This window comes from Aquarana catesbeiana, linkage group LG02, assembly GCF_042186555.1.
Source record: "Aquarana catesbeiana isolate 2022-GZ linkage group LG02, ASM4218655v1, whole genome shotgun sequence".
Lineage (NCBI taxonomy): Eukaryota > Metazoa > Chordata > Amphibia > Anura > Ranidae > Aquarana > Aquarana catesbeiana.
In genome coordinates this window covers 403,031,649-403,042,699 of record NC_133325.1, presented here as the reverse complement: position 1 = coordinate 403,042,699, position 11,051 = coordinate 403,031,649, and the positions used below count along the sequence as shown (strand labels likewise).

General features: G+C 45.4%; 1 protein-coding gene and 1 pseudogene across 1 annotated transcript in view; one reads left to right on the top strand and one right to left on the bottom strand.

Moving 5' to 3' along the window:
- Positions 1-2,771: 2,771 nt before the first annotated feature.
- Positions 2,772-2,863, bottom strand: LOC141130808 (U2 spliceosomal RNA; annotated as a pseudogene).
- Positions 2,864-6,202: 3,339 nt separating this feature from the next.
- The window catches only part of PPT1 (palmitoyl-protein thioesterase 1), a 28,694-nt gene continuing 23,845 nt past the window's right edge, over positions 6,203-11,051 (top strand). The window contains exons 1-2 of the mRNA XM_073615295.1: positions 6,203-6,382; positions 6,480-6,589. Coding sequence (XP_073471396.1) covers positions 6,274-6,382; positions 6,480-6,589 — 219 coding nt within the window. The 5' untranslated portion in view covers positions 6,203-6,273. The remainder of the gene's footprint in view (positions 6,383-6,479; positions 6,590-11,051) is intronic.

Here is an 11,051-nt window from a genome sequence, read left to right as displayed (position 1 = left end):
CTCAGAGCCTTCCCCAGTCCTGAAGAGGCCTTTGCCTGCATGGCTGCCACCAAATTGCAGGGCATGCAGGAGGGCCAACACAGGCTCTCTGAGGACCTGATTTATAAAGTCCTACGTAAGGGGTTGAGTGGGGAACTAACACCCAAGACGGATGTCATTGAGATCGACGATCCTCCTCCTCCTCCTCCTCCTGCTGCCACAACTCCACCACCACAGCCACAGCCTGGAAGGAAGCGTGGAAGGAAGACCAAAGAGTGATTGCCCTGGGTTCAGTCTGGTCTGACAGAAGCTGCAGTCTCTCGTATGACCACAGCCTGGGGACATAGATGTCATCTGCTGCTTTCCGGATCTCTGGGACTTCTGGACCAGACTGCCCTACCTAAGATAAGGACTCCTCAGGCCACCAATTTTGCTTTTAAATAATTGATGTCTGCCCTGGGGGTCCAAGGCTTCACCCACTTCTGCAGTTTCTCCAGCATTGCCTCCCTCTTTGTTTATAGTTGTGAGCCCTTAATAAAATTTTTTAGGTAAATTCTACTCTCCTGTGTGTGTTTTCATCCAAAAAGGACAGTTTGTTGGTGACGATTCAGGTACATTTCTAAAGTACAATGTGAAATTAACAAGGGACAACAACACCAAACAATCTCCTACAGATTAAATAGAACAACATATCAATGGTGTTGTGGTAACTTGTCACAAAAAACACACACAAACATTTTCGGGAGTACAAATCAAAATCACCAAAAAAAAAAAAAAAAAAAAAGAGAAACACAAAAAAGAATCAACATTAAAGCCATAAAAAAAAAATAAAATATAAAAAAAATGTTGTCAGATGTGAGAAATCAAAATATATTGAGGGAATCCAGATAAATAGTAACGAAATAAGTTTGTGAGAAGTGTGTGTGAATATGAGCATCAAAACTACTTAATTCTTGTCACATTATAAAGAAGAAGAGAGTGCGCTGTATTAAACCATTTTTAACATTGCAGCGTGACGAAAGTGCTGTATCCATTGCGAACGCTAAGTTTACCAGAACGAGCTGTCCCGTCTCGGAATTTCTTCTGAGCATGCGTGGCACTTTGTGCGTCGGAACAGGCCACACACGGTCGGAATTGACGCGATCGGATTTTGTTGTCGGAAAATTTTATCTCCTGCTGTCCAACTTTGTGTGTCGGAAAATCCGATGGAAAATGTCCGATGGAGCCCACACACGGTCGGAATTTCCGACAACACGCTCCGATCGGACATTTTCCATCGGAAAATCCGACCGTGTGTACGGGGCATAAGAATGTCCATGGCAACCAAAAAGTGTCCCTTTACGTCAGAAGCGGTTTTAGACCAGAAAACAGCAATAGTAAATTAGAATCACTTGCAGAATTGAGCAATAGTGATTTGTGGAGAAATTCGTCATCAAACACTGAAAGCAACAACAGCGACAATTCTGCAACTGAGCAAATTTCGGTGTTTTTGATTTGATTACATTATTGAATAAATATTATTATTATATTATTGTTTGTTATAATTATTTATACTTATTTATTATATTATAATTTATGATTTTGTGTTTCAAACTTTATCATACCCGGGATGTCTACTAGACTCTTGTTTGGACAGATTTAAGTGAGTTATTCCTAAGAATTACAGGCCTACAATATAAAACACCAAATTTCAATGCAAAACAATGTACCGCTTTGAGATGCAAATCTGACATGATCATACCGCCAGGGAGGTTAAGGTGAAAAACCTCCTGTCATACAGCACCACCTCAGAGCCCCTGTTTTGCTTACCTGAACCCTGTCTTTCTCACGCTGGGGACGAGCACACCAGCAACAGCCAGTGTCTCGTGTCCTGATTGGATAGATTGATAGCAGCGCAGCCATTGGCTCCCGCTGCTGTCAATCAAATCCATTTTTTTTCTTTAAAGCCTGTGGTGTGTGAACAAATTCAAAAACTCCACCCGGTGCAAAAAAAAAGTGCACACCAAAAAGCGAGACACAAAAAGCGCACATATAGTCCTCCTCCAAAGAGAAGGGACCTTTGCCCTTATCCCCCGGGGCATTAGGCTCCAGACGGGGACTAGGGTACTTTCACATGGTCCATCTGGCCGAAACCAGACAGACCACATTTTCAGGGAGGTCTGCCGAAACAGACCACCCCAAGTACTAGGTGTGGCTCCCCCGAAGGGAGACCCCATGAGAGAGGGCGAACCAAGCCAAAAGGCCATGTCCACCCCCTCCCAAGACGTTCAGGGCAGGCCCGAGGACCTACACCCTACTAATCAAACGTGAAATGTGTACAAACCCAACAACCAAAAAAAAATACATAAAGTGACAAACAAGACAAGCAATATAAAGGTGGAGAAAGTGCAGGTGCCATTGTGCAGTACAATGGCCGGCCTTCCGGCCAGGAATAAAAAATTCCTCTGGTCCTAGCCAAAAGGCCCAGCCCAAGAGGCAGGTGTGAAAAAAGTATGTAGGGTGCCGATAAAACTCATAGTGACACCCCTATTCACAGTGAGTAATTACGGCACTCCTGGACTGCCACTCCAGGGGCACATACACCACGGGCTTCTTTTTCGGGACCCGGCCTTCAGCCAGACCCAGTGCCTCTCCATCCCCATCAGGAGGTAACCAGCTTTCTCGGGGAGAACCTAGTGCCAGCCCTCAGTTAACGTTGAGCAGTCTGGGTTAGGTTCCCACCGATACTAACCTTCCAGGTTACCATTAGACCAAGTGGATTTGCATAGCCTCCCCCATCCCTAACCTACCGCCATAGGTCAGGGACAGTAGCACAGCGCCACCACTTGGTAACTGATAAGAACAGATACTACACTTGATCTTAGCCAAAAGGCTGAGAAGCAATCAAAGCCAATGACGTGGGGGGCGGGGCCGAGTCTTGCTGTCTGTGTCAATAGACGCAGAAGCAAGCAGGATTTGAATTGCCTGTTGGCTGCAGTCCCGCATCCTGGACCGGCTCCTTTGATAGACAGCACACTGGTCCAATGCTGGGACGTGTGGCAGCTATCATAGGGGCTGGTCCAGGAGGCCTTTGTGTGACTGTGGTCGCTGGGCGATTCAAATCAAACCTGTCGCAGCAGGTGATCCCCTCTCTGTGTGATGATCCGGCCGACTCTCCTCTTGCTCTCCTCTCTTTGATCCCTGTGCACTGGTCAGGCTGCGCTGATGGGCACTGGTGAGGCTACATTGATGGGCATTGGGCACTGATGAGGCTGCGCTGATGGGCACTGGTGAGGCTGCATTGATGGGCACTGATAAAGAGGCACTGATGGGCACTGGTAAGCTGCACTCATATGCTGCACTGATGGACACTGATAAAGATGTCAATATTTATTTTTTGTAACTTAATTCTGCATAACACATTTACCAGTGTAATTTAATGAGATAATTTATGAGGGTATGTTTAGGGGCGGGGCAGGGTAGGGGTTGAGTGGGGCAACTGGTTGTGAGTAACCCTTAAAGTGTTTGTTAACCCACTCATACAAATGTACATAATCCTGCTGGTTCCCTAATGACAGGCGCTCCTGTCTCTGTGTTTTATTTTAAAAATGCCTTATATACCGGATTTCAGAACGGTTCCCCATGATCACGTCACTGGCTGGCTGTCTCCTCTGCCCAGCTGACAGCTGCAGTGGGCGGGACCAAGATTCCCCTGCTGACGTCAGCCGGAACACAAGGAAAAGAGGAGCGAGCCAGCCGGTCACGTGACCGCTGGAAGCCGCTCTGAAATACAGTAAAGGAGGCATTTTTTAAATTAAACACAGAGACAGGAGTACCTGTCATTAGGGAACCAGGAGTTTTATATACATTTTAAACAGTTATGAGAGCAGCAGGAGGGGAGGAGGCGGGCACTGACACAGGGGCAGACAGGCAGGGAGGGGAGGGGGGAGGAGGACAAAGGAGAGACAGGAGAGCTGCGGATGATGGAGGCAGGGCCCGACTGGCCTACCGGGAAATTTCCTGGGGCCGCTTTGATCTGTGGCTGCAGGCTGCAGCGCTCCCGCCTCCTCCTCTTCTTTGTCACACACAGCGGGAGCGCTGTGTGTCACGGTGCTGGGTCTGTGTGTTGTCGGCGGCACTGTTACAAGGTCCTGCCCCCTAGACCGGCTGGTGTGATTAGTAGATTGAATCTGTGTTCCGCCTATCACACGAGCCGTTCTAGGGGGGCGGGACCTTGTCACAGCGCCGCCGACAACACACAGACCCAGCTCTGTGACACACAGCAGGAGATGTCCGCTGTGTATGTGATCAAGAGCAGGCTATGGTGAGTCTGCATTCATAGGCACAGTGAGGCCACATTGATGGGCACATTGAGGCTGCATTGATGGGCATAGTGAGGCTGCATTGATAGGCACATTGAGGCTGCATTGATGGGCATTGTGAGGCTGCAATTTTGGGCACAGATAGGCTGCGATTATGGGCACAGTGAGGCTGTGATTATGGGCACAGTGAGGCTGTGATTATGGACACAGTGAGGCTACGATTTTGGGCACAGTGAGGCTGTGATTATGGGCACAGTGAGATTGCATTGATCTCTTGTACCATGTATACAGTCTCTGACCATCTCTTGTCTTATATCATGTCTGCAGTCTCTGACCATCACATGTCTGCAGTCTGAGGGAGTCTGGAGAGGAGTCAAGAGTGGGAGTGCTACCAGGATGGGGGTCACAGGAGAAGTCAGATGTGTGTGGACTGTGGAGAGGAGATTATAGGATAAAACCGACTGAGCTGGAGCCGACTGACTGAGCCCTGCATGGTGCACCTGAGAAGAGGTCAGTCACAGCGCCACCAGGCCAGTCTGAGGGGGTCACTGATGTAAGGGGGGGGCGTAAATACAATAATTTTTGTTTATTACCACTTTTAACTGGAATTTTCTCATATATATATATATATATATATATATATATATATATATATATATATATATATATCCCTAGCCCTATGTGCTTTCATATCTATATATAATACACTATTCAAATGTGCTTTAAAATGCATAGTTTTCCCTTTCATGAACAAGAAAATAAGGGCCCTTTCACACTGGGGCGGGGGCGTTGTCGGCGGTAAAGCGCTGCTATTGTAAGCGGCGCTTTACCGTCGGTATTCGGCCGCTAGCGGGGGCGGTTTTACCCCCCTGCTAGCGGCCGAGAAAGGGTTAAAACCACCGCAAAGCGCCTCTGCAGAGGCGCTTTGCCGGCGTTATAGCCGCGCCGTCCCATTGATTTCAATGGGCAGGAGCGGTGAAAGAGCGGTATACACTCCGCTTCTTCACCTCTCCGAAGATGCTGCTAGCAGGACTTTTTTTCCCATCCTGCAAGCGCACCGCTCCAGTGTGAAAGCCCTCGGGGCTTTCACACTGGAATTAAAGCAGCTGCACTTTCGGGTCGGTTTGCAGGCGCTATTATTAGCGCCTGCAAACCGCCCCAGTGTGAAAGGACCCTAACGACGTTATGATTTTAAGCTGGTATAATAAAGCTATGGAGCTGGTATGACATTTTTTCCAGGGCTGGTTTATATTCCCAGTCCAGCTGTAAACTGACCACGGTGTCAGGGCTCAGCAGCAATGATACACCATGGTCAGTTTAGGGGAGGGAAGAAACTGGCAGGTTCAACCAGGTATTACAAGGGGCCAAATTACAAAGCACAAGCACTGTGCTGTATAACATGCTTTAAAGGAGCAGGATTCTTTTTTTGGGGGGGTTAACAAACGCTTTAAGGCCTAGCTAGTAGCTCAGGACTTGAAATTTTGAGCCTTGGTATAGTGTATGCTCAGCCTTAAGCAGATTGTACAATCAGATTGTATTGTGTATGCTCAGCCTTAAGGAGATTGTACAATCAGATTGTATTGTGTATTCTCAGCCTTAAGGAGATTGTACAATCAGATTACATTGTGTATTCTCGGCCTTAAGGAGATCGTACAATCAGATTGTATTGTGTATGATCTCTCCTCACATGCTGAGATAAAAATACTGTTTGTAGAACAAATGAGCCTGGTTTGGTGTCATTTATTGATTTAAATTTACAGCAGTGATCTACACCAGACCTCTTAAATAGAACAGCGTGGCTTTTAGTTGTGTCATTACCTCTCCAATCACTATGGAGATGTCATCTGTCTCACTCTGTACACCTCCCTGCCTACAGTACATTATCAGCCCCGCCTCCTATTCTTTCTCCTCTACAGATGACATGAGACTTCAGGGCTAGGAGTCAGCTGACACATGTCATGTGACCACAGCAGGAAGCATTGCTCGCACTGAAATGGAGTCAGTAAAGTTTGTGCTGTTCGGGCTGTGGATTATCTGTGTTTGTGGAGAAGTTGTGGACAAGGCTGGGGGCCCGGTGCCGCTCGTTATATGGCATGGGATGGGTAAGGAGGGTATAATATATATGTATTCGGGGGAGGCTGCTCACCTTAGTTGTAGTGTAGTACAATCATCCTCTGCTGTGTGTTCTATTCTATCCAGGCGACTCCTGCTGTAACCCCCTTAGTATGGGGGGCATAAAGAAGCTGGTGGAGCAGCAGATCCCTGGAATCTATGTGTTGTCTCTGGAGATAGGAGACAGCATAGTGCAGGTGAGTGGAACATTGTCTTATAGCATGGGGAGGATGCAGGTGTAATGTCAGCAATGGGGGGGGGGGGGGCTGCTTCCCTTCATTCTATCTCTGTAGTCACACTGCCTACTGAAAGCCAGGTTATAATAATCACATTTACTTTGTATAAAATGTGCTTTTGGAACAAACAACCATAAGATATACGATATCCAAAATACAATCATATTTCTGCTTTAAAAAAAAAAAAAAATTATTCACTTTGTGCTAGAGTACAAGATGTGAAGCCTGTTATATATAACACGTTTCCTGTAGAGCTTTTAAACATTGCACTTTTCATCTACTGAGATCCACCCCCTTGTGTAAAAGAGGAACTAAACCCATCGCTTTAACGGTTTCCCAAAACAGTTACATTCAAGGCATGCCGTGAATGATATTAGTCACAGTTGCTTGTGCTCTCAAGTGAACTGTCAAATGGCATAGCTGATCACGTGCAGTGCCATGGTAACTGTAGATCAAACAAATGCTAAGATGGCTGCTTCCTTGGTTATAAAGGATAGGAGGGTGTAGTCTAGCTTGAAAGGCTTGCTTTTGAATATAAAGGAGAGGAGTTAAACCTTCTGTAAGATTTTTAATTTTAACACCACATCTGTGTAAACATTTTAGCAGATCTGAGGCAGCACTATGAACACTCTAAACAATCCCTACTACATAATACTGTTCTACTAAATCAGGGGTCTCCAAGCTTTCTAAACAAAGGGCCAGTTTACTGACCTTCAAACTCTAGGGGGACTGGACTGTACTGTGATAATTGAGAGCAGAAAAGGTCCCTACGGCAGTGGGAAAAAGCAATGCCCCATCGTTTGGTGTCAGTAGGAGGAACTATGTTCCGTCATTGGTAGGAATTTTGTCCCATCGTTGGAGTAATTGGGCCTCATTGTTGGTGTCATTGGGAGGAATTTTGTCCCATTATTGGAGTCCTTGGGACTCGTTGTCATTGGGAGGAATTGTGTTCCATCATTGGTGTCATTGGGAGGAATTGTGTTCCATCATTGGTGTCATTGGGAGGAATTGTGTTCCATCATTGGTGTCATTGGGAGGAATTGTGTTCCATCATTGGTGTCATTGGGAAGAAATTGTGTCCCATTATTGGTGTCATTGGGAAGACATTGTGTCCCATTATTGGTGTCATTGGGAAGACATTGTGTCCCATTATTGGTGTCATTGGGAAGACATTGTGTCCCATTATTGGTGTCATTGGGAAGAAATTGTGTCCCATTATTGGTGTCATTGGGAAGACATTGTGTCCCATTATTGATGTCATTGGGAAGACATTGTGTCCCATTATTGATGTCATTGGGAAGACATTGTGTCCCATTATTGGTGTCATTGGGAAGACATTGTGTCCCATTATTGGTGTCATTGGGAAGACATTGTGTCCCATTATTGGTGTCATTGGGAAGACATTGTGTCCCATTATTGGTGTCATTGGGAAGACATTGTGTCCCATTATTGGTGTCATTGGGAAGACATTGTGTCCCATTATTGGTGTCATTGGGAAGACATTGTGTCCCATTATTGGTGTCATTGGGAAGAAATTGTGTCCCATTATTGGTGTCATTGGGAAGAAATTGTGTCCCATTATTGGTGTCATTGGGAAGAAATTGTGTCCCATTATTGGTGTCATTGGGAAGAAATTGTGTCCCATCATTGGTGTCATTGGGAGGAATTTTGTCCCATTATTGGAGTCATCGGGCCTCATTGATGGTGTCATTGAGAAGGAATTGCTTCTCATTTATTGATGTCATTGGGAAGGAATTGCATCCCATTATTGGAGTCATTGGGCCTCGTTGGTGTCATTGAGTGGAATTGTGTGCCATTATTGGTGTCATTGAGAGGAATTGTGTCCCGTTATTGATGTCATTGAGAGGAATTGCCTCCCATTATTGGTGTCATTGGGAAGGAATTGTGTCCCATTGTTGGTGTCGGGAGGAATTGTGTCCCATTATTGGAGTCATTGGGCCTCATTGGTGTCATTGGGAGGAATTGTGTTCCATTATTGGTGTCATTGGGAAGGAATTGCATCCCGTCATTGGGCGGAATTGTGTCCCATCATTGGTGTCAGTGAGGGGAATTGTGTCCCATCATTGGTGTCAGTGAGGGGAATCGTGTCCCATCATTGGTGTCAGTGAGGGGAATCGTGTCCCATCATTGGTGTCAGTGAGGGGAATCGTGTCCCATCATTGGGGTCAGTGAGGGGAATCGTGTCCCATCATTGGGGTCAGTGAGGGGAATCGTGTCCCATCATTGGGGTCAGTGAGGGGAATCGTGTCCCATCATTGGGGTCAGTGAGGGGAATCGTGTCCCATCATTGGGGTCAGTGAGGGGAATCGTGTCCCATCATTGGGGTCAGTGAGGGGAATCGTGTCCCATCATTGGGGTCAGTGAGGGGAATCGTGTCCCATCATTGGGGTCAGTGAGGGGAATCGTGTCCCATCATTGGGGTCAGTGAGGGGAATCGTGTCCCATCATTGGGGTCAGTGAGGGGAATCGTGTCCCATCATTGGGGTCAGTGAGGGGAATCGTGTCCCATCATTGGGGTCAGTGAGGGGAATCGTGTCCCATCATTGGGGTCAGTGAGGGGAATCGTGTCCCATCATTGGGGTCAGTGAGGGGAATAGTACCTAAAGGGCCACAGTTTGGAGACCACTGTAATAAATGAGGGGGGGAATGAAAAATCCAAAACATTTTTTAATATGCACCATTCAATCACAGTGAACTAAATATGTGTCTATATACTGTATGTTAGAGTCCACCACATCAGTAAAGTGTTATTGGTTCTCCACTTGTAAAATATTTTCAACTTCCTTTGACTTCCAGTCCGTGATAGCTCCTCCTAATAAAGTGATAAACCATTCCCCAACACTCCGTCTCACTCACGACTCCTCATGCCTCTCATATTACTGATCGCCATATCGGTAATAAAGTCAATACATATATTATATCACAAATTATCATTAGAAATACTGCAGTATAGTAGAGATTCTTTTTTATCAAATATGGAGTTTATATAAAGAAGTATATACTCAAAGACTGATATGAGAACAGCAAAAACTCCCTCACTCACATATCCCTATTCACAGAAATAGAAACCACACATAAATTGTGATCCTTCCCTTTTTTATTATGCAGATTGTAAAGGGGATTTTCTTTTATTTTAAATAACAAACACGGCATACTTGCCTGCTATGTGCAGTGGTTTTGCGCAGCCCCAGTGCTCTTCCTGGGTCCCTTGCCGGTGTTGCAGGCTGCTCCCTCCTGCTGAGCGACCCCATAGCAAGCCGCTTGCTATAGGTCACCCATGCATGCTCATTTCTGAGCCACGCTCTGTGTGTCCATTGACGCACACAGCATGGCTCGGGCTCTCCCCCCACTCTCTCCTCACTGGCTGTTATTGACAACAGCAGGAGTCAACCATGCATTAATGTAAAAAACCTTCTGCCTTTACAGCCACTTTAAAGAGTATTTCCACTTTTGCAACCAAATTGGGATAATCCCTGCTTTGTTAAATGTTCTCTGTCTAAGTTAAAGAAAAATAAAAAATGCTGTTTACATTTTACTTAGGGCTGCTTCACACCACAAAAATGCACTCCAGATCCATTCCGCATCAATTTCTGCATGTGCGTTTTTGATGCGTTTCCAGATGCATTCCAGATGGTTTCTTTTTCTTTTTTTTTTTTTTTTGTTCTTGTTTTATTTCAATGTACTGGGGTCCGGTGTATTCTGGTGCATCTTTGATGCATTTTACTGCATTCCAGTACAGTCAAGGGCAAGAACAATGCAGCATGTTCTACTTTTTTTTTTCCACTGTACTGGGATCCGTTGCGATTTTGGTGCATTGCAGTATGTTTGTTTTTGATGCGTTTTACTGAGTTCCAGTACAGTCCAGTGCAGGAAAAATGCAGCATGTTCTACTTCTACTTCTTCTTTTTTTTTTTTTTTTTTTTTTCTGGAATGCCCTGGAACTGGTGTGAACTATGCCATTGTAAACCATATAAATTACTTTCTATGTATTTTTGATGCAGAAAAAACCCACACTGGACTGCATGTGGTGTGAGCTGGCCCTTACTCTTTTTAGAAAACTCAAACTGAGATTTTTCTCTGCTATACAGAGGGGGTTGGGAAGGTAATGTTTACTATAATTAACCCTGACTGTACTGTGTTTGGAGATCCTAATCTGTTGTAAACCATATTTGAACACTCTCCATCCTAAATAAGGGATAAAGATCTAAATGTGGCCTGCATTGTATGTTAATGAGGGGAAACTCAGTGCGTCCCTCTTTGTCAGTGGGGACAGAATGCATTTACACTTTTCTTCAGTTTTTGTAGCAAGGCTACAACCAAGGCAAACAAACACATAGAAAAGGCAAGAAATATTTATTTTTTAATTATTTATAAGGATAAAACCATGGGTGTTTTCAAATGT